The sequence below is a fragment of the Garra rufa genome, chromosome 2 (assembly GCF_049309525.1).
Source record: "Garra rufa chromosome 2, GarRuf1.0, whole genome shotgun sequence".
Lineage (NCBI taxonomy): Eukaryota > Metazoa > Chordata > Actinopteri > Cypriniformes > Cyprinidae > Garra > Garra rufa.
The window spans coordinates 2,639,603-2,663,679 of NC_133362.1; the positions used below are offsets into that span (position 1 = coordinate 2,639,603).

A 24,077-nucleotide genomic window follows, 5' to 3' on the forward strand; every position below is an offset into this window, starting at 1 on the left:
TGTAATGCGTAAGTTCACCTGTATGTGCTGTTAATAAGTGAATATGTGGATGTATGTGCTCTAGGTTCAAACAGTGTGTTTTTGGTGTTTGCTGCTGCTGTTCTCGTCTTTCTGTGGTGATGTCACTGCGGACGGATCCGGTGTAATCGCGTCGGTGGAGCTGATGGCGTCATTGCGCGTCCTGGCGGAGCCTCCCGAGCGCGTTGACGGATCGCAGTAGCAGCGAAGGCCGACGCGACCGTGGCTCCGGCGGCCGGGATCGAGCGACGCCAAGCCGGACACCCGAGCGAGGAGAACATGGAGGCTGTAGCCGAGGAGCTGCGGGCCGGCTCCCGGATCCCGGTGACCGTCGACCAGATCGTCAACGACACGCTGGTGGTGACGCTCACGTACCGGGAGAAGAGCTACACGGGCATCTTGCTGGACTGCAGCAGAAAGTGAGTCGCCTTTCTTTGTGTTTTCATGCAAAAACACACTTTTGTCAGGTTCGGGCCCAGCAGCAGGCCAGGAGAGAACAAGCAGGCCTTTCTCAGAGACAATAAGAAGAACAGCCACCATCCTCACCATCACACTATATTATCGCGTAGATGCGAATAAATCGACTCTTTTGTGTCGGATCGTGTGCTTTTTAGTGCTTTGCAGCAGATTGCATGCTCTTTCTGCTTTAGCCATGTAGCACGGAGCTCTTTGATGTAACATTATAACATTGCAACATTGTATCATTGTATCATTTCCAGCTGAAACATTGATTGATGTTTTCACGCACATCCATCGAGCATTTGCCTCAGACTATTCATTTAATTGAGTTAAATCATCATTATTCTTCATGAAGGGTCAGATGCCATTGTTAAAGCTGACTATCTCAGATCCAGTTTAAAGGTCAAATATGGCTCAGCTATGTCTGTTTAATCCCTTCATCCGTCCAAATGCATTTTGGGAATAGCATTGAAATGTTTTCTCCTAAAATCACACAAGGCCTTTGATTATTTACATGCTTTTTTAATATTTCTAAGCAGATGTCATTGTCTAAACTAGTTCATCTCATTTCAGATTCCATAAAAACATTTTTTTTTAGGTTTGATGGGTTTTTAGTCAAATAATCGGACAAAGACAGGTGAGATGTCACTCATATGCTTCATAATGTTATGTTCCGTTATAAACAGCGTATGAACGACTCTGAGGTATTTATAGACGCTCTGCATCAGAATATTACAGAGACATCTGAGAAAAAATGAAATATTGCTTGCATTCTGAAACTCTGAAAATTTAAAAATGCAATTTGGGAAAGCCATTTATATAGTTTTCTTCTTAAAATCACACGAGGCCTTTGATTGTCTACATGCTTTTTTATATTTCTAAAGAGCTGTCATTGTCTAAACTAGCTCATCTCACTTCAAATTCCATAAAATCTGGACTCTGAGGTGTTTATAGACACTCTGCATCAGAATATTACAGAGACATCTGAGAAAAAAAGAAAAATAGCCTGCCTTCTGGAACACAGTGTTTACATTAGTAAGTTGGTTTAAAGGTTAAATATTTTGACAGCTTCTGATACAAACTGTCTACATATGCTCGGTTTTAAAACTATGGAAACCCGAAGGTTTAATACCTACGTGTCAGTTCTCTCACCGTTTTTTATGCAACTTTTTGTTAAATCACTGCTTTGAAATGTGGTCAGATGCTGCGTTGTTCCTGTTATGTCATCATGAATCACGTCCTGCTGGTGTTCAGGAGTCGTGAGTCATCGCCACTCGTTGGACATATTGTGCTACATTCAGAAAATCGTATTAACTGCACATTTTCCATGTGAAAAGTGTACTAAGATGACCTAATGATTACATGGCGTGGAATACTTTGTCCCACAATGCTGTGCGCTTAACCTTTTATCTCCAGTGTGACGAATGATCCAGAGCTTGATCTTTTTATCTAGTGCTTAATTGAGAAGTTACACATTTTTGTTGATAACTCACAAAAGGAAAATAAGAGCCACATGCACTACGTTTTTTTACGGTTACGGTTGAGAAAAAAGCTTGCATTATGAAATGTAAACTTGCAATTGCAAGAAAAAAAGTCAGAAATTTACTTTTTGTTTTTGTGAATTAACTTCCAAATGGAAAATAAGCTTCATGCATGTGAAGTGTTTTTTTTTTTTTACTTCATGTCTACACTAATTGTACTAAAAAAACTAAAAAATAAGTATACAAAACATTTATAGATTTTTTTATTGTTCTAAAAAAGGTCATTGTCTTTTTTCTTATAATTCTGTCTTTTCTGCTTGCAATTCTATGGAAAAAAATCTTTTGCGAGATATAAACTCAGAATTGCAAGACAATTCATAATTCTGTTTGTTTTCTTTTTCAGAATTAACTTCAAATGCAAAATAAGCTGTATGCTTAAAATATTTTGGAAAGTTGTAAAGAAAGATTATTTGAGTATGTTTTACTAGAAAATACTATTTACGTTTTTCTACTTCAAAATGTCATTTTCTAAACCAGTAAAGTGTCTACAAAAAAATGTCTACTAAAAAGTTGAAAATAAACGTATATTAAACATTTATCATATTTTTTTTATTGTTATAAAAAAAAGGTAATTGACTTTTTTCCTCTGAATTGCGAGGAAGAATTCAGAATTTTACTTGTTTTATTTTTCAGAATAAACTTAAAAATGCAAAAAAAGCTGTATGCATTGAAATATTTTTGGAGTTTGTTTACTAGAAAATACTATTTCAGTCTTTCTACTTCAAAAATGTCATGTTTAATTCAATGCATGCTTAACATTTCACAAACAGTGCATTTTAAATTCTGACTTTTTCGATTGCAGTTATGAGAAAAAAGTCTGAATTATGAAATATAAACTGGAAATTGCAAGAAAAATACAGAAATGTATTCATTTTGGGGTTTTTTTAACTTTCAAATGGAAAATAAGCTTCATGCATTGTAAAAATGATTTTGTAAAATGTTTCAATGTTGAAAATAAAGATTATTAGAGAGTTTTACTAGAAAATACTATTTGTTTGTCTATACTTCAGAATGTCATTTTCTAAACAAGAAAAGTTTCAGTGGACTAAAATCAGCTGAAAATAAGTTATATGAAACGTTTATCCGATTTTTTTATTGTTCTAAAACAATAAAAAAAAGGTTATTGACTTTTGTCCTTGCAAATATAACAGGATTATTGGAGTATGTTTACTAGAAAATACTATTTCAGTCTTTCTACTTCAAAAACCTTGTTTAATTCAATGCATTATTGACGTTTCACAAACAATGCAATTTGAATTCTGTCTTTTTCTCGCAATTCTAACTTTTCCCCTTGAAGTTATGAGAAAAAAAGCTTGCAATGTGAAATATAAACTTGCAATTGCAAGAAAAAATAACTTAATGCTGAATAAGCTGTATGCATTATGCTGTATGCATATAACAAGATGGAGTATGTATACTAGGAAATACTCTTTCAGTTGAATTCAAAACATCATGAATGTTTCACAAGCACTGCAATTTAAATTATGACTTTTCCTCTTGCAGTTAGGAGGAAAAAAGCTTGCATTATGACATATAAATTTGCAATTGCATCGAAAAAAAAGCCATAAATGTACTCATTTTGTTTTTAGAATTAACTTCCAAATGGAAAATAAGATTCATGCATTGTAAAAAAAATGATTTTGTAAAATGTTTTGTTGTTAAAAAAAATAAAGATTATTGCAGAGTTTCACAAACAAAAAATACTATTTATTTTTTTCTACTTCTAATGTGTTTCTTGGCATTTGGTAAGAAGTTTCTACACTTTTTTTTTTTTCCCAGTGTAGTAAAATAAGTATACACTCTTAAAAATGGTTCCAAAAGGATCTTTTGTACCCTTTTTTTGGTTCCCCAAAGAACCTTTCAGTAAACACTTGTTAAAAAGAACCATTTTGAAGAATATTTAAAAAATCTAAAGAACCTTTTCTGCATTTGACAGGTTCATAGAACCATCAATCCCAATAAGAGCCTTTATTTTTAAGAATGTAATAACATCTGTATCATAGAATAATTTCTTCATTCTGAAAAAAATAGTCAGCTAGTTTTCTATTCTGAACGGCCTAGGAGTGTTCAAATAGCATCTAGTCGTTCATCATGGTCTGTCATGAGCATTTCAGCTGTTATAAATATACAGATTATGCAATGAAATGTTTTCTTACACCTACACGGGGTCCTGCCGCTGTAGTTCGTGTGGCCCTTTAGGACGGGCGCTTCAGGGGTGGGCGTTTTATTTTTCATCAAACATCTCAAATGATTGGTGTTTATTGCCTGAGGGCTTCTGCCTCTTTTACCCGCAGGACTTCCTTCCAAGGTTTAATTGATAATCCCGGCACAATCAGATTTTAGGGCTGGATGTGAAAACAAGCAAATCTCTTGGCCCTCTCCTGTGTCCCCGGTGGTTTATGGGATTGTTTTTGTTCAGTGAGGTGGAGGGGGGTTCCGGCCGTCCCGTTGGTCTCTTTGTCTGCCGTTTTTTCTAACAGCGAGCAGCCGTGCGGCTCGTTGCTTTGGCTCAGGTTGCCTTTCTCACAGACTTCTGCTCACCTCCAATCGCAAAATATCAAATGCCTCACGTTTCTGATAAATTCCCAATTCTAAGAAGAAATGTCAGAATTAAGACTAAGTTGCAATTGCATTTTAATTTTTTGGTCTGTGGTGGAAACAAAAAAGCAGTTTATATTCAGCAGTTCTTTTTTTTTTTCCTCAGAATTGCAAGTTTATATCTATTAATTGACCATATGCATGGATTACTTCCTTGTTTCAGTCGAGCCAGCTCAGTCATTTTCAGTCAACTGTACTGTGCGGAGTGTACTTTGCTTGTTTTCTCTACATAATCCATTCACAATCCAAGAAATGTTTTATTTGTCTAAGAGGACCAAATGTCCGTGTATACTGTTTCAAGAATGACAAACGTGAGTTAAAAAATACATGAATAAATCAGCTAAATATGTGTGAGTCATTGCTATGATTGACAGTAATAACCGGATGAAACATCTGACAAGCTGATGGCAAACAAAACAGCTGTGCGTTAAATGATTCAGACTAAATTCAGAGTAACAAACTACAGCAGTAACACGTTTGTGTTGTTAAATATAGGCTATTTAATAGCTTTTACAGTTCAAGATGTAGTTATTAAATTATATCAAATATTTCAAATTCATATTGAGTGCATTATTTAATTCTTATACCGTTATTATTTAACTTATTTAATTTGTAGTGAACTATATATAAGTATTTAAATAATTCAGCCTTATAGGCTGTTTGTGCCTGAGCTCATTTATTTATTTATTCATTTATTTTAATGACTTTCTGCACTTGATATACTGTATACTTCAGTGCGGTAAAAATACTACAATTTATTACACTGGTAATTTTATAATAAATTGAAAAGCGAAACGTCTTGAAAAACTAGGGAGTTGAAATGGCAGCTAATGATTGATCCTCTGCTGCCATCTTCTGGTTATATGGGTCATTTCATGTGATTTTTATTTTAAAAAGACATTTTTTCCATGTTGTCTTAATGATAAAAAAGTGAATCTTTGAAGTGAATTTTATTGCACAGCTGTAAAGTTGGAAAATAAGTTTTTTTTTGTCTAAGAGGACCAAATGTCCTTGTATACTGTTTCAAGAATGACAAATGTGAGTTAAAAAATACATGAGTAAATCAGCTAAATATGCGTGAGTCATTGCTATGATTGACAGTAATAACCGGATGAAACATCTGACAAGCTGATGGCAAACAAAACAGCTGTGCATTAAATGATTCAGACTAAATTCAGAGAAACAAAACTACAGCAGTAACACGTTTGTGTTGTTAAATATAGGCTATTTAATAGCTTTTACAGTTCAAGATGTTACAAGCTTAAAAAGATGTAGTTATTTAATTATATCAAATATTTCAAATTCATATTGAGTGCATTGTTTAATTCTTATACCATTAATATGTAACGTATTTAATTTGTAGTGAACTATATATAAGTATTTGAATAATTCACGCTTATAGGCTGTTTGTGTCTGAGCTTATTTATTTATTTTAATGACTTTCTGCACTTGCTATTTTATATACTTCAGTGCAGTAAAAGTACAACAATTTATTGTACTAGTCATTTTATAAAAAATTCAAAAGCGAGACGTCTTGAAAAAACTAGGGAGTTGAAATGGCAGCTGCAGCCAATGATTGATCCTCTGCTGCCATCTTCTGGTTATACGGGTCATTTCATGTGATTTTTATTTTAAAAAGACATTTTTTTTCCATGTTGTCTTAGTGATAAAAAAGTGAATCTTTGAAGTGAGTTTTATTGCACAGCTGTAGAGTTGGAAAATAATAAAATTCACTTCAAAGATTCACTTTTTTATCACTAAGACAACATGGAATAAAATGTCTTTGAAGTGAATTTTATCGCACAGCTGTAGAGTTGGAAAATAATAAAAGTTTTTTTTTTGTCTAAGAGGACCAAATGTCCATGTATAGTGTTTCAAGAATGACAAATGCCAGTTTAAAAAAAAATGTGAGTAAATCAGCTAAATATGCGCAAGTCATTGCTATGATTGACAGTAATAACCGGATTAAACATCTGACAAGCTGATGGCAAAAAAACAGCTGTGCGTTAAATGATTCAGACTAAATTCAGAGTTACAAACTACAGCAGTAACACGTTTGTGTTGGTTAAATATCTATTTAATAGTGTTTACATTCAAGATAAAGCTTAAAAGATGTAGTTATTAAATATTTCAAATTCATATTGAGTGCATTGTTTTATTCTTATACAATTAATACTTTTTTAATTTGTAGTGAACTATATATAAGTATTTGAATAATTCACGCTTATAGGCTGTTTGTGTCTGAGCTTATTTATTAATCTATTTAATGACTTTCTACACTTGCTATACTATATACTTCAGTGTGGTAAGAGTACTACAATTTATTGTATAGTAATTTTATAATAAATCCAAAAGCGAGACGTCTTGAGAAAACTAGGGAGTTGAAATGGCAGCTGCAGCCAATGATTGATCCTCTGCTGCCATCTTCTGGTTATATCTGTAATTTCAAGTAATTTTCATCTTAAAAAGGCATTGTTTTCCATGAAAATGATGTCTTTGTGAATAAAAAGTGAATCTGAAGTGAATTTTTAGCTGTAGAGTTGAAAAATAAAAAAAGGCTTTAAAATATGACAAGATTTTAAAAATGTGTTGATGACTATGAAGGCAAGTTAGTGATGATCAAGAATACGATTAAGATGTCCTTGAAGAGAAGTATCCCTAGCTAGCTAACGTTAGCCTAAACACATTATGATAGTGTTTAGCCATCAGCATTTCAATGTACAACTATGGAGGTACTCTCCTGGGATTTAAATGAAATGTTGTTAAATAATATAAAACTGAATGTTCATGCCGCTATCATTATTTACGATGTTGCAGTTCTTCTTCTTCTCAGTTTCTGATAAGAATGAGATAGTAGAGGAGTCTCAAGAGTGTCCATCTATATATATATATAGCACATATAAAATGTGCTTCAGCTGAAGTTTACAAGCTGCTTATCATTATGTGGAAGTTTTAAAGAACGCTCTGTGCATATGGTCAATTCTGAGTAGGGGTGTGCAATATGCAGATTTTTGATCGAGGACAATTCAAATATCTCCATCTGCTTTTGAATAAATATTGTAGTATCGTCCTACAGTGTGCCTCAATCTCAATATAATGCACAATGCAATGGGACACTGCACTTATTCTTATTCGTAATTGCAAAAGTACATTATTCGCATGTGCCGGTTAATAAACATGTAGCCTTGCCGGTTAAAGAAGGTAATAGCATCAATGCACTAAAAGCCTGTCAAACAGCAACTGATTACTGGACTAAGCTGTCTTTGGCATCTGAATCACTAATACTGTCAAAAACACACAAGGAATAGATATAAACACAATTGGTTATGTCGAAAGTGAAAGTAAACAGTTGAGAGAAAAACAGATGCACGCCTGTATATTAAATCTCTTAAAGCGACAGAACTAAACATGCTGCAGATTGTCATTTAAAGGGACAGTTCACCTAAAAATGTACTCACTCACAGGTTGTTCCAAATCTCTATTAATGTTTTTCTTGTGCTGAACACACAAGAAGATATTTTGTGGATAACAGTAGCACTTTGATAGTGGGGAAAAAAATTATAAAATACTATGGAAGTAACTGTTTGGTTACCCACATTATTCCAAATAAGTGTTATGTTCAACATGTTTTATGCTTTAAAAAAAAAAAAAAGCTTGAGAGTGAGTAAATGTCATAATTGTAATTTTTAGGTAATGGTACGCTAATAAAGCAAAACGCAAAGGAAAATTTCTCACTGCTTTTGACTGAAGAGCTTTAATACAGTTGCTTTAATAAGAGTCAATGTATTTATGTATATAGAGTTTTAATTTTTATATTTGTTAATTCAATTTCATGAATGCTACTGATAAATACACCTATAGTACCTGAAAATGAAAGCACTGTTTGTTTTATTTGTATATTATGTGTATTTGTACCACGTAGCCTATCTTTGTTTTTATTTTTTAATAACAAAGATACAATTATGACAAAAGATTTTTATGTTTGACCACTTTGGCCTAAATATCTGCCATTCTTTTTATTTTATATTTTGTTACCTTGTACGGTTTTAGTTTTAAAATCGGCAATACACAATAAAGCGCTATATAAATGCATCATTCATTCATGATTAAAATCGTGATATTTCTGAATAAAATTGTGATATGACATTTTTTGTCATATCGCCCACCACTAATTCTGAGTTAGGTTTAAAGACAAAAAAGGGGCTTTAAGCATCAAAACAATAAACAATAATACTTTTTTTGTCCCTGTGCATTAGAATGTGTCCTGTTTTATTTTTTTTCTGAGCAAAAACTAATGACCGTCATACATTTTTACCATGATTTACAGAAAAAGTTTTCACCAGTTTCAACTTAAAAACTTAAGTTTAGCAGCTGCCTTAAAATTTTAAGTTAAATCAACTTAAGTCTTTTCAACTCACAAGTTAAATCAACTCATTTTTATTGTAATAAGTTAAAATGACTTGTAGTTTTAAGCTGATTTAACTTAAAAATTTAAGGCAGCTGCTGAACTTAGGTTTTCAAGTTGAATCTGGTAAAAACTTTTTACAGTGCACTAAAATGTCACTCAGCATAACAATTGTTCATGTACTAAAAAATGTTGTCAGGCATATATAGGTCAAGACTCATTAAAAGACTATTTAATGATCACAGTTCAGCCCTAAAATACTGATTTGTTGCCATGTTTACCAATCTTTGCCACTTTTTTTCTTAATATGTGTGACCCTGGACCAAAAAAAACTTAAGTTTTAAGTACAGGTATATTTGTAGCAATAGCCAAAAAAACATTGCATGGGTCAAAATGATCAATTCATCAACCAAAAATCATTAGGATATTAAGTAAAGATCATGTTCCATAAATATATTTTGTTAATTTCCTACCATGAATTTTAAAACTTAATTTTTGATTAGTAATATGCATTGCTAAGAACTTCATTTGGACAACTTAAAAGGCGATTTTTCTCAATATTTAAATTTTTTGCACCCTCAGATTGCAAATTTCCAAATAGTTGTATCTCAGACAAATACTGTCCTATCCTGACAAACCATACATCAATAAAAAGCTTATTTATTCAGCTTTGATGTGAAAAATGCACCCTTATGACTGGTTTTGTGGTCCAGAGTCACATATAATATAGTTTGATATATATCACTTATTTTCTGTATATGATTTTCTATATATGATCACTTATTCTTTTATAAAACTTTTAAATTTTAATAATCATGGTTGTAGTTAAGAATAAGTATGTTTAATTTAGCATGAACACATCTGTTGACTGAATGACAATAGATCATTATTTCACCCACATGTTGACTTTTTTCACAGAAGTTATCAGAAACGTTAAAGTAGAGTCTTGAATTGCATTTAATATGATTTTTATGCATAAAAAGTATCACTTTTGTAAATTTAATTTGATGCAGACATCATAATGGAATTATGATTTTTGAATTTATATCTCAGAAATGCAAGAAAAGTCAATTTCGAGATAAAAAGTCACAGTTACTATTTTTGTTTTGATTTCTTTCTTTTTGTGGAAATGGGCTTCCATATTATTTATTCATTTTTATTTTTAAACTACTGACTCAGTTTCGGTTTTATTGCATGCAAATATACAAACAAAATCTATTGAGAATCAACACTGAGAATAATTGAACTCATTGTCCGGTAATAACAGTAGAGAGGTGTTTGTAGAGATAATGTGCTTAATTATTATGAAAACACTGTCACAATGCACATAATTACTAGTGTCCTAAATAGTCTCTTCATTTGGTTTATGCTGTATTATTGAAATGTGACCTTGACGTGTTTTCGTGAGATTAATCCTCTTAGAGTTTTTAGGAATAAACGTTTCGGGAGATGAAGTGAGATCTGTGGCGTTTCTTTAAAGGCTATAAAAACAAATAGGTGTGGTTACGTGTTTCATGATATGACTGGTTCACTAACCCGTTTTTCTGGTCAAGAGTCAGCTTGCCATTACAAATGATTAATCGTGGGTTTCCATTCATGGGTGTTCAAAGGTTTTGCTACACTGTGATAGTGTTAAAAATATGGCTGTTATCTCTCTCTTTTTTTTTATCTGTGCCATCTTATTATTGTAAACAAAATCCAAAATCATAACAGAAATGTCCATTGTTCAAAATAAAATAAACAATTGAAAATATAAAAAGTGTTCATTTTCATTTATTATTATTATTTTTTTTTTAATTTAATTTGAAGTATTAAAATAACTAAAACTTGATAAACTATATAGGTCATTGACGTATAAGGATTTTTGACAGGGCAATTTTAAAATACAAAAAAAAAAATATTTAAATTTTTCAAACATTAAGAATGTAGTGTACACATAAATTTATATAAAAAAATTTAAAATAGGCAGTTTTAGTGTTTTTTTTCACCTAGATTAATTGGCTATAGCCTCAAAAAAAGTCATGTGGGGCGACCATGATTTATAATAAAATTAATTAATTTCCTTAACATTTTGCAGATGTTCTCAGTAATCTTCAGAAACAAAGTATTTGCATTTCTTTTGAGTTTTTGTAAATAATTATCTCATATTTTTGTTCTACAATTTCAGACTTGCCTTCTTAAATGTAGCTAGCAGATTTATTTTTCCTGTAAATTGTATAAAACTAATATAAATGATTTTAAAATACCATTCACATTTGCATACTGTAGCAGTGATTCATATTTTAACCACAGAAATGAGATTTTATTTTTAATTTAATACAGTTATTGCTATTATTGGTCGGGTTGAGTGTTTATTTTACTTTGATAAAAAAAAAAAATTCTAAATACAGAATTGCCAAACAAAAATGACATGCTCTAAATTATTATTTTTGTTTCGCATTTTTTCCTCATATTGCACAAAGATTAAACATAAACCGTCTGAAATTACCCAAATTGCATAAAAATCTATTCCACATTATTCTAAAACAAAGTATTTTATGTGTATAAACCATCAATTGAATATAAAAGCGCAAAAACTGCCAATCTGGGACATATATCTATAATGGAAAACACCACATGATATTTAAAATTCAGTCAAAATTTACAAGCACAGAATTGGCCTTCTGAACAAAACAAGAAATTGCTAATAAAAATAAATACTTGTAGAAAAAGCTTAATATTCTTCTTTTTTTTTTTTTTTTTTTTTTTTTTTTAAACATAAAAGTCCTAAAATGGTAGTTTCTCGATGGCCGCACCACATGATATTTCATAATATGGACATCATCGGACAAAGTTTTTTGTATATTATGATGGGAATATAAATACAAATACTTTGCAGTTTTATACAGGATTACAAAACACTTTGGAAATCATGCCAAATAGTGCAGGAAATTCATCTGAATAAATTTAGGGTAATTTCAAAGATGTTCAACAGAAGTTATGGTCGGACGGTCGCACAACATGATTTTTTGAAAAGTTAAAATGAGTACATACATGGGAGAAAAACATACGCACTGTGTATATGGCATCTTGTTTTACACATTTGAACCTATTTTTAACTGAACAGAAAATGTAGGCATCACGTCATTGACCCATTTACATTTTTTACAAAAAAAAAGACATACAAAACAAAGTACTAAACCTTCAACAAAAATTTAAATTAAAGCAGAAAAGATAAAAAAATATTGGCATGCAAAATTAACTAACTTAACTTTTGAGGATGGATTTACCCAATAAATGTAATTATTGTGGCTCAGTATCTCAACACTATCTGACTGTTCGTCCAAACAATGGAGGACAGGGAGTGTCAGAAAGCCAGTTTGGTCGCACCACATGATATTTCATATAAAATGGACATCATCGGACAAAGTTTGTTTGTATATTATGATGGAAATTTAAATACAAATGCTTTGCAATTTTATACAGGAACACTTTGGAAATCAAGCCAAATAGTGCAGGAAAATAATCTGAATAAATTTAGGGTAATTTCAAAGATGTTTTGAAGGAAGTTATGGTCGGACGGTCGGGTCGCACCACATGATATTTAGACACTTTGAATAACAGAAAAAAATGCAAATAACTAATGTTTTATGAAAAGTGAGTACATACTTGGGAGAGGTAAATATATATGGCATCTTTTACACATTTAAACCCATTTTTAACTGAACAGAAAATTTAAGCGTCATGTCATTGACATACAAAACAGAAACACTAAAACTTTAACAAAAATTATAATTAAAGCAGAAAATATAAAAATATTAGCATGCAAAATTAACTTACTAACTTTTGAGGATTGATTTGCCCAATAAATGTAATGATTGTGGCTCAGTATCTCAACACTGTCTGTCTGTTCGGCCAAACAATGGAGAAGCCAGTTTTGTCTTTTATTTTTTCAGGTCTAATTGGTGTCGATAGTGGCAGAGCAATTACACTCTTAGCTTTAAAACAGAAAAGTAATGAGTCAGAATAAAGGAAAGTCAGGACGCTATTGTGTTGATGTACAGAAGTGCAGTATTATAGGTAATTAACATCCATTATTAGCTCTTATGTTCTCTCTCAACTCTTTTCCGTAGGACTGGGCTGTTTTGCCTTCCAGACGTTGTTGGAAAATCCGAAGAGAACCTCATATTGAGAGAGGACTGTGAAGTCACAAATGAAGAGGCTTCCTCTAAACCTGTCAGTCAGCCGACGCAGCGACCAAAAGATGAGAACACTGAGCCTGAGATGGGAGCTCCTGCTCCTGTACCCATCCCGGTGGAACCAGGCCAGCCGACGTACCCGCCGTACTTCGAAGGCGCCCCGTTTCCGCAGCCCATGTGGGTCCGGCACACGTACAACCAATGGGTACCTCAACCGCCGCCTCGTCCAATCAAGAGGAAGAAAAGACGAAGTCGAGAGTCCGGACGGATGACCATGAGCACGATCCGACTGAGACCTCGACAGGTGCTCTGCGAGAAATGCAAAAACACACTAAACAGTGACGAGGACAGCAAAGATGGACCAACGGTGCCCAAGACCTCCAGAAAGGAGAATGCGCCTCAAGCCGAGGAGGACGCTAAAGCAACTCCAACCAAGAGTCTGAGAAAGGACACCGACGGAGACAACAACAAAGAGTCGAAGAGAAGAGAGGACTCGACGGTCTACGACGGCAAACGCTTCCGGAAGGACAAGAAGGACGATGAGAAGTTTCCAGGAGGGGACGTCATTCCCCACAGTCCTGTGATTAAGATCTCTTATAGCACTCCACAAGGTAAAGGCGAAGTGATAAAGATTCCCTCAAGAGTTCACGGCTCTGTCAAACCCTTCTGTCCGAAGCAACTGTTGCAGAACGGCCACGGAGAACGAGACGCTTCCAAGGAATCGCAGAAAGTCTTGCAACCTCCTGTAGACGCCATTCGCACGGGTCTTACCATTTCCATTCCCAAACTCAAGCTCCCAAAGTTGACTAGTCCGGACGCCCCTTCGCCCAAGATACGCTTAAGATCTAGGGCTGACGGAGCGGAGCAGGTGTCCGTGTACGAGGCGGAACTGGTGGACGGCGCCCGGAGGAAAAGTCCCAGAGTTGCCAATTCTCAATCCGAAGATGGCACGGAGAAGAATTCTCTTGAACTTTGGTCAGGCGAGGAAGTTGAGCGACACGGTGACTTGACTTTACTAATCAACTTCCGGAAGAGGAAAGCAGACTCTTCTAGCCTCTCCGTGTGCAGCAGCGACAGCCTAGACGAGTCCAAGTCGTTCAGCTCCGACGGAACGTCGCCGGAACTCTGCGATCTCGCTCCGGGCGACGACATCTCCGTGTCGTCTTCCTCTCAAGGAGAAAGCAAGACTGTTCCGCCTCTAACCGTACGGCTGCACACTCGCAGCATGACTAAATGCGTGACCGAGGAAGGCCACGCGGTGACGGTGGGTGACGTCGTTTGGGGGAAGATCCACGGCTTTCCCTGGTGGCCCGCTCAGATACTCAGTATTAGCGGTACTCGTAGAGAAGAAGGCGAGGTTGATGCTCCTTGGCCCGAAGCTAAAGTCTCCTGGTTCGGATCCCCCACCACCTCCCAACTCTCGGTTGCCAAACTCTCGCCCTTCCGCGAATTCTTCAGGTCACGCTTCAACCGCAAAAAGAAAGGGATGTACCGCCGTGCCATCATGGAGGCCGCCAAGGCAGTGGGACACATGAGTGCCGAAATCACATCTCTACTGGCTCACTGCGAAACTTAGGTGAGAGACTTTATTTGCATCTTGAAATGTAATGACAAGCAAAGCATACTTCAGTTTTGATGGAAATGCTTAACGTACAGCAATGTTTTCTTGAGCATTTGATTTTTAAAATCCTCTATTGCATTTTGACCATGTCGAGTAATCTGCAAAATGCTGGAAGTGGTGCATTCCACATATTAAACCCAATTAAAATTATAATAAAGCATAATGATATTGTTCAATTAAATAAATATATGCGATGCATGTTTAATATGCACTTTAATTATTTGCATGCCTTTAGGTTAGGTACGTGCATGTCAGAGCATTACCAGTAAGAGAGGCGATCTGACCAATTATAACGCCGAATATGTCAATTTGATATAAAAGCACAAAAACTGCCAATCTGGCACAGAATTGATCACCTTAACAAAACAAGCTAGCTTCCCACAAAAGGTCACTATGAAATTTATAATAAAAATAAATACTTGTAGAAATAACTTTTTTTTTTTTTTTTTGAGGTCATACCACATGATGTCCAAATGTGGTAATAACATAAGATTAAAAAGGTTATATTTTTACAAATCTGCTTGATGCTTTCATGGGTCCTTGGCAAATTGGTATATGATGCAATGACTTCAACATAAAAGTCTCAAAATGGTAGTTTCTTGATGGTCGCACCACATATTTCCTAAAATCGACATATTTCCTAAAATCGGACAAAGTTTGTTTGTATAATTTGATGGAAATATAAATGCAAATGCTTTGTAAACATCTCTTTTGGTGTTCCACAGGAGAATGTCAAACAGGTTTTGAATGACTGTGGGTGCATAACACTTTTTGTGTTTTTAGTTGCACATTTCCTTTACACTTCATGATCTCTAAATGTTATTGAAAACAGTAGGGTTGATTCCTGTTTTGTTGAGCGTAGAAATGTCTTTAACTTCTCGGTTGGTTCCCATGGCCTTAGTTTCTTTGGAGATTGCTAGGTCACCTCATGTTTGTTGAGGATCAGATGCTGTCTTGGTTCAATATTGGCTCAAGTTCACAAGCCACTCCCACTGCCAGTGTCTGGACTCCTGAATTTCCCTCCAGCCATATTTAGTCACATCTAGACTGTGCTTTGCATGACTACATGTCTGCGAGTCCAAACTTCAGTCCATTGTTATGCATTAGTTGTGCATTTTTATATGCATGCACTATTAAGTATCATTTGTGCATTTTTATATATATATATGCATTATTATAGATAATTTGTGCATTTTTATGCATGCCTCTTTTACCCATCATTGGTGGATTTTTATGCATGCATCTTTTACGCATAATTTGTGCATTTTTTGCATGCATCTTTTAACCATCATTGGTGGATTTTTGCATGCATCTTTTACTCATCATTGGTGGATTTTCATGCATGCATCTTTTACCCATCATTGGTGGATTTTTGCATGCATCTTTTACTCATCATTGGTGGATTTTCATGCATGCCTCTTTTACCCATCATTGGTGGATTTTCATGCATGCATCTTTTACGCATAATTTGTGCATTTTTTGCATGCATCTTTTAACCATTATTGGTGGATTTTCATGCATGCATCTTTTATGCGTAATTTGCGCATTTTTACGCATGCCTCTTTTACCCATCATTGGTGGATTTTTATGCACGCATCTTTTATGCATGCACTTTTATGAATGTTTTTTTTTGTGTGTTTTTGTATGTGTTTTTGTAATCTCTGTACATAAATCCTTAACTCACAAAAAAAAACTCTCAATGGTTTGTTTTTAGCATGTTGACTTCACATTCACATGAGCATATGAATGCACAGTTCATGCAAATAGTTGTTTTAAATATATTTTTTATCAATACTGAATATTGTTCTGTCTATTCATGTGTCTATTTTTCTCTCCACAGAGGATGAGGACGGCAGTGGACTGGCTGTCATTCAGGGTTTTGCAGGCACTCCCAGGATGTGGCGATCTCCCCGGACGGAGAGCGCCTTCATTTGCCACGGATATCATGAGGGAAGGTGCTTGGTCCCACCCCCCCCACGCGCGGCAGTCGGAAGAAAAAGTGATGCGCGGACTGTATATGAGGGGTCACGAGGAGAACGTGGGAACCTCGGAGCGAACAATTCCCCCTGTTTGTCTCTCCATCTTTCGTTTTTTTGTTTTTTAGGACGTACATTATATTAGAACAAGTAGCTCGACACTAAATCCGAATGTATTTATTCACGAAAGAAAAAGAAAAAAACACTCAACCGGGGACTGGCCTCCTGTAAGATCACACTGCTGCTGTTTCTTATGACTCTCACGTCCGTTTAGGATTGGATCGGACCGGAACGGATCGACGAATATCCGTATTATAATACAAAACGACAAGTCTTACTGTGTCTGTTTCTTCAGATTATGAAAATGTGAAATTCCTTTTTGCATCATGTAGGTCTTACACCATGCAGTATGTCAGTTTGTCCGTCGCTTCACTTTCTCTGTCCTCTCTGAGAAGTATATCTCTCGTATGTCTCTCCATCCTCTTTTTCCACTCTGATTATGTGATGTTTTGCTTTAATTATTTAATGTGTCACGTTAAGAGAAGCACTTTATCCGTACCTTGGTGGCCTGCTGTGAACACTAACTCGAGTTTGCAGACTCTCGGAGGAGCCGACCCCATCGCTTTTGAAGTGATTTTTAATGTTTATGATGCAGATTTCGATTAAAGGATGCTTTCAGGAAGTTGTGTACACTGTATTCTCGCGTTTAGCCCGGTTTACGTTGCTTTCCTCCTTATGAAATGTTCCACTGGAGATATGGAGAGAACTGTACGCTCCTATGCACCATCTCTTTTATTAAAGCATAAAAAGCAGTGTGTTCGTGATCATGTGTTTGCTGAGTGAGTGCAGGCGTACGTGGGCTTGAATATCTGTGTGTCTGCTGTGAAGCGGGACCTCCAGACGGCCGGACTGACCTTTCCAGAGCCCGCTCGCAGGTTTGGCTGCGTTTTTCCAGCTGGACTTTCTGCCACCGCTCCACATGGTGGAGTTTTTTTATGTGCTGTAAATAGAATAAAATATAAAAGCAATGTCCTTTCTGCAATCTTCTTTTGCACGTGTGCTTTTCGTTCCAGACCTCTGCTTTATTACGCTCCTCTGCCGTTTGCTATCAAACCCCATGCTTTTTATAGCTGTTGCCTAAACAAAGTTTGTGCCTTTGTGTTAAATGTGAAAGTCTGTTGACAGCCGCAGGAGCTCGTGACGCAAGATCTCAAAGGGGTCTTTTTGTAGAGGTTCAAATGAGTGGTTCTCTGGGTTAACATTATGTACTTTACTGTTTGACTTGGAGGAGAAGGAATCCTGAAATAGACTGCGTTGTAGTCCACTTAAAGGTTTCATACGGCCCTGTAGATTTGAAAAAGCTGATTGGCAGATGAATCCATTTATAAAAGACATTGCTGTGATTGTGTTGCGAAAGACTGATCGTTTTCAACACTGCAGAGCTCTTAATGATGTTACTAAAGCTTTCTGCTGTTGTGTAATCAGACACACTTGCAATAGGCTTATCTGTGGAGCTAAACTCTTGACCTGTGTTTGATCTGTGAGTTCACTGAACTGATTTCACTCACACATGCACACACGACTAAACTAAAGAAAGTCAAACTGGTTGTGTCTAAAGATTTTAGAACTCTATAAATATTGATATACGTGATCATTCCAAGGTTTGTGGTCAGTAAGATTTTTAATGTTTATTTTTCTTCCGCTCACCGAGACTGAATTTATCTGATCAAAAATACAGTAAAAATGTGAAATATTTTTACTATTTCAAAATAGCTGTTTTCAATGTGAGTATTTGCTAAACCCTAATTTATGTGTGAATTGTCAGCATCATTATTATAGTCTTTAGTGTCACATGATTTTTTTTAGAAATCATTCTAATATGCTGATTTGCTGCTCAAACATTTCTGATTATTATCAATGTTGAAAACAGTTGTGCTACAAAATGTTTTTGTAGAAACCATCATGCATGTTATTTTTCAGGATTCACAGATGAATAGAAAGTTCGAAAGAACAGCATTTATTTGAAAAAGAAATCTTTTGCTACATATGTTTACTCTCACTTTTGATCAATTTAATGCATCCTTGAAAAATCTTACTGACCTCAAACTTTTATTATTATTTTTTTATGATTGTTAATCATGAGGTACAGAGCACTGTCAGGTGTTTTTGATTGATGGTGTGTATCTTTAGGTGCTTTTTTGAATGTCAATATGAAACTGTGTTTACAACTCTCTTCACTTTCAGATTGTGCCATATATCAGAGTGAAACTGTCTATACAACAAGGAAGGTTTTCAAATGATTTGCGAACCCGTTCTACATTCCCAAACTGAATCAAGCGATTCCCGAACTGAATTAAACGATTCGCAGACTCGTTCTACAGTCCCGAACTGAATCAAGCGATTCCCGAACTGAATCAAGCAATTCGCGAATCAAACTATTTGCTAACCAAATTAAACGATTTGCGAACTCATTCTACAGTCCCGAACTGAATCAAACTATTCGCGAGCTGAATTAAACGATTCGCGAACTGAATTAAATGAATTAGCGAACCCGTTCTAAAGTCCCGAACTGAATCAAACGATTTGCAAATTGAATCAAACGATTCACGAACTGAATCAAATGATTTGCGAACCTATTCTAAAGTCCCGACCTGAATCAAACGATACGCAAACTGAATTAAACGATTTGCGAACTGAATTAAACAATTCGCGATCCCATTCTAAAGTCCCAAACTGAATCAAACGATTCGTGAACTGAATTAAACAATTCGCGAACACGTCTACAGTCCCGAACTGAATCAAACGATTCGCGAACACGTCTACAGTCCCGAACTGAATCAAACTATTCGCGAGCTGAATTAAACGATTCGCGAACTGAATTAAATGAATTAGCGAACCCGTTCTAAAGTCCCGAACTGAATCAAACGATTTGCAAATTGAATCAAACGATTCACGAACTGAATCAAATGATTTGCGAACCCATTCTAAAGTCCCGACCTGAATCAAACGATACGCAAACTGAATTAAACGATTTGCGAACTGAATTAAACAATTCGCGATCCCATTCTAAAGTCCCAAACTGAATCAAACGATTCGCGAACTGAATTAAACAATTCGCGAACACGTCTACAGTCCCGAACTGAATCAAACGATTCGCGAACACGTCTACAGTCCCAAACTGAATCAAACGATTCGCAAACCCGTTCTAACGTCACGAACTGAAGCAAACGTTTCGCAATACCGTTCTTAAGTCCCGAACTGACTCAAACGATTTGCGAACTCGATCTAAAGTCCCGAACTAAATCAAACGATTCCCAAACTGAATTAAACGATTCGGGAACTGAATTAAACAACTTGCGATCCCATTCTAAAGTCCCGAACTGAATCAAACGATTCGCAAACTGAATTAAACGATTCGGGAACTGAATTAAACAATTTGCGATCCCATTCTAAAGTCCCGAACTGAATCAAACGATTCGCGAACTGAATTAAACGATTCACGAACTGAATTAAACGATTCGCGAACACGTTCTAAAGTCCCGAACTGAATCAAACGATTCGCAAACTGAATTAAACGATTCCCGAACTGAATTAAACAATTTGCGTTCCCATTCTAAAGTCCCGAACTGAATCAAACGATTCGCGAACTGAATTAAACAATTTGCAAACTGAATTAAATGATTCGCGATCCCATTCTAAAGTCCCGAACTGAATCAAACGATTCGCAAACCTATTGTAAAGTCCCAAGCTGAATCAAACGATTCGCGAACTGAATTAAGCGATTCACAAACTCGTTCTACAGTCCCTAACTGAATCAAATGATTCGCGAACCCATTCTAAGGTTCCGAACTGAATCAAACGATATGCGAACTAAATCAAACGATACGCGAACTGAATTAATCGATTCGCAAACTCGTTCTACAGTCCCTAACTGAATCAAACGATTCGCAAACTTGTTCTACAGTCCCCAACTGAATCAAACGATTCGCGAACTGAATTAAGCGATTCACAAACTCGTTCTACAGTCCCTAACTGAATCAAATGATTCGCGAACCCATTCTAAGGTTCCGAACTGAATCAAACGATATGCGAACTAAATCAAACGATACGCGAACTGAATTAATCGATTCGCAAACTCGTTCTACAGTCCCTAACTGAATCAAACGATTCGCAAACTGAATTAAACGATTCCCGAACTGAATTAAACAATTTGCGTTCCCATTCTAAAGTCCCGAACTGAATCAAACGATTCGCGAACTGAATTAAACGATTCGCGAACTGAATCAAACGATTCGCAAACTGAATTAAACGATTCGGGAACTGAATTAACCAATTTGCGATCCCATTCTAAAGTCCCGAACTGAATCAAACGATTCGCGAACTGAATTAAACGATTCGCGAACTGAATCAAACGATTCGCGAACACGTTCTAAAGTCACGAACTGAATCAAACGATTCGCAAACTGAATTAAACGATTCCCGAACTGAATTAAACAATTTGCGTTCCCATTCTAAAGTCCCGAACTGAATCAAACGATTCGCGAACTGAATTAAACAATTTGCAAACTGAATTAAATGATTCGCGAACACGTTCTAAAGTCCCGAACTGAATCAAACGATTCGCGAACTGAATTAAACGATTCGCGAACTGAATCAAACGATTCGCGAACACGTTCTAAAGTCCCGAACTGAATCAAACGATTCGCAAACTGAATTAAACGACTCCTGAACTGAATTAAACAATTTGCGTTCCCATTCTAAAGTCCCGAACTGAATCAAACGGTTCGCAAACTTGTTCTACAGTCCCCAACTGAATCAAACGATTCGCGAACTGAATTAAGCGATTCACAAACTCGTTCTACAGTCCCCAACTAAATCAAACGATTCGTGAACCCATTCTAAGGTTCCGAACTGAATCAAACGATATGCGAACTGAATCAAACGATTCGCGAACTGAATTAATCGATTCGCAAACTCGTTCTACAGTCCCTAACTGAATCAAACGATTCGCGAACTGAATTAAACGATTCGCAAACTCGTTCTTCAGTCCCTAACTGAATCAAATTATTCGCGATCCCATTCTAAAGTCCCAAACTGAATCAAACGATTCGCAAACCTATTCTCAAGTCCCGAGCTGAATCAAACGATTCGCAAACTTGTTCTACAGTCCCCAACTGAATCAAACGATTCACGAACTGAATTAAGTGATTCGCAAACTCGTTCTACAGTCCCTTACTGAATCCAACGATTTGCGAACCCATTTTAAGGTTCCGAATTGAAACAAACGATTTGCGAACTGAATCAAACTATTTGCTAACTGAATTAAGTGATTCACGAACTGAATCAAATGATTCGCGAACTGAATTAATCGATTCGCAAACTCGTTATACAGTCCCTAACTGAATTAATCGATTCGCGAACTCGTTCTACAGACCCGAACTGAATCAAACGATTCACAAACTGAATTAAGCGATTTGCAAACTCGTTCTACAGTCCCTAACTGAATCAAACGATTTGCGAACCCATTCTAAGGTTCCGAACTGAATCAAATGATTCGCAAACCCATTCTAAGGTTCTAAACTGAATCAAATGATTCGTGATCTGAATAAAACGATTCGCGAACTGAATCAAATGATTCGCAAACTCGTTCTACAGTCCCTTACTGAATCAAACAAATTTAACCCAATTTAAGGTTCTGAATTGAAACAAACGATTTGCGAACTGAATCAAACTATTCGCGAACTGAATTAAGTGATTCGCAAACTCATTCTACAGACCCGAACTGAATCAAATGATTTGCTAACTGAATCAAACTATTCGCGAACTGAATCAAACTATTCGCGAACTGAATTAAGTGATTCGCAAACTCATTCTACAGTCCTTAACTGAATCAAACGATTCGCAAACCCATTCTAAGGTTCCGAACTGAATCAAACGATTCACAAACTAAATTAAGTGATTCGCAAACTCGTTCTACAGACCCGAACTGAATCAAATGATTTGCTAACTGAATTAAATGATTTACAAACTGAATCAAATGATTCGCGAACTGAATTAAGCGATTCTCAAACTCGTTCTACAGACCCGAACTGAATTAAACGATTTGCTAACTGAATTAAATGATTCACAAACTCATTCTACAGTCCTGAACTGAATCAAACGATTCGCGAACCTATTCTAAAGTCCTGAACTGGATCAAATGATTTGCAAACTGAATTAAACATACAGTATATATATATTAGGGGTGTGACAAGATCTCATGGCATCTCGCGATATTCCGATGTGTCCCGCTAGATCTGACTGGTCTGGCGAGAACCTGACGATATCATGGCAAAACATTTTGCTGTATTTACATTAGAGCTGCATGTCTTAATAGTTAAAATCAGGATGTCTATTCAAACACCCACACGATCTCATCAATGAATGACAATGATTCAGCAGTGTCTATTAAAACTGTTTCACGCGCTCCACTGCTTACAATGTGAAGACAATTGAAGACATTCAAATCTGCATTTCTTACTGCTGCTGTTTCAGAAAGCACATAATCATCATTATTTCTTTGTTACAGACATTTAAATAACATAAGTACTGGGATAAAAGCTTATAGTTTGGGTATAAACACTTACTGTCAGTAGCGATCAAAACTAAAATATCTTCTAACATGTCTGTAGGATAACGCTTGTCCTCTTCCGCCAGGAGGTGGCGACAACTGCATGTTTAAAAAAAGTATTTGTCATTGAATTATACATTCCAGAGATTCCAATAGGGAAACAAGTCTTTATTAATTGAGACACTGGCTCCTTCATTTTTTTTGTGTGTGTGTTAAAATTTAGACTTAAGCAACGAACATTCTGTCAGAATCACTAGTAAATGACATAATTTTGTTTCGATTTCTAATCCTTTTTTTCTTCAGAATCGTGATCTCCAGTTTATAAAAGAACATTTTCAGTTTATCCAGAATCATGCAGCATTAGTTTACATGTTTATTACTGCATATAATTCATTAAAATAGAAGTTTAATTTCATAAATTACAAGTTCATATCAAAATGCACCTACATTTTTTTGAATAAAATACTATTTTCCCCTATATATTTCATCAAGGATTTCTTTAAAAAAGTAAAAAAATCTTGAATCTCGTGTCTCGTCTCGTGAGATAAGTGTCTCGTCACACCCCTAATTTATATATATATATATATATATATATATATATATATATATATATATATATATATATATATATTTATATATTCCTCTATTATTTCAATTTAAAATAACTGTTT

General features: G+C 35.5%; 1 protein-coding gene across 1 annotated transcript; it reads left to right on the plus strand.

The window, feature by feature from the left end:
* Window positions 1–115: 115 nt before the first annotated feature.
* Window positions 116–16,894, plus strand: pwwp2b (PWWP domain containing 2B). The gene is made up of 3 exons (XM_073834786.1): window positions 116–437; window positions 13,134–14,775; window positions 16,661–16,894. Exons 1-2 carry the CDS (start codon window positions 298–300, stop codon window positions 14,773–14,775), a joined length of 1,782 nt encoding a protein of 593 aa, XP_073690887.1. The 5' UTR covers window positions 116–297; the 3' UTR covers window positions 16,661–16,894.
* The last annotated feature ends 7,183 nt before the right edge of the window (window positions 16,895–24,077 follow it).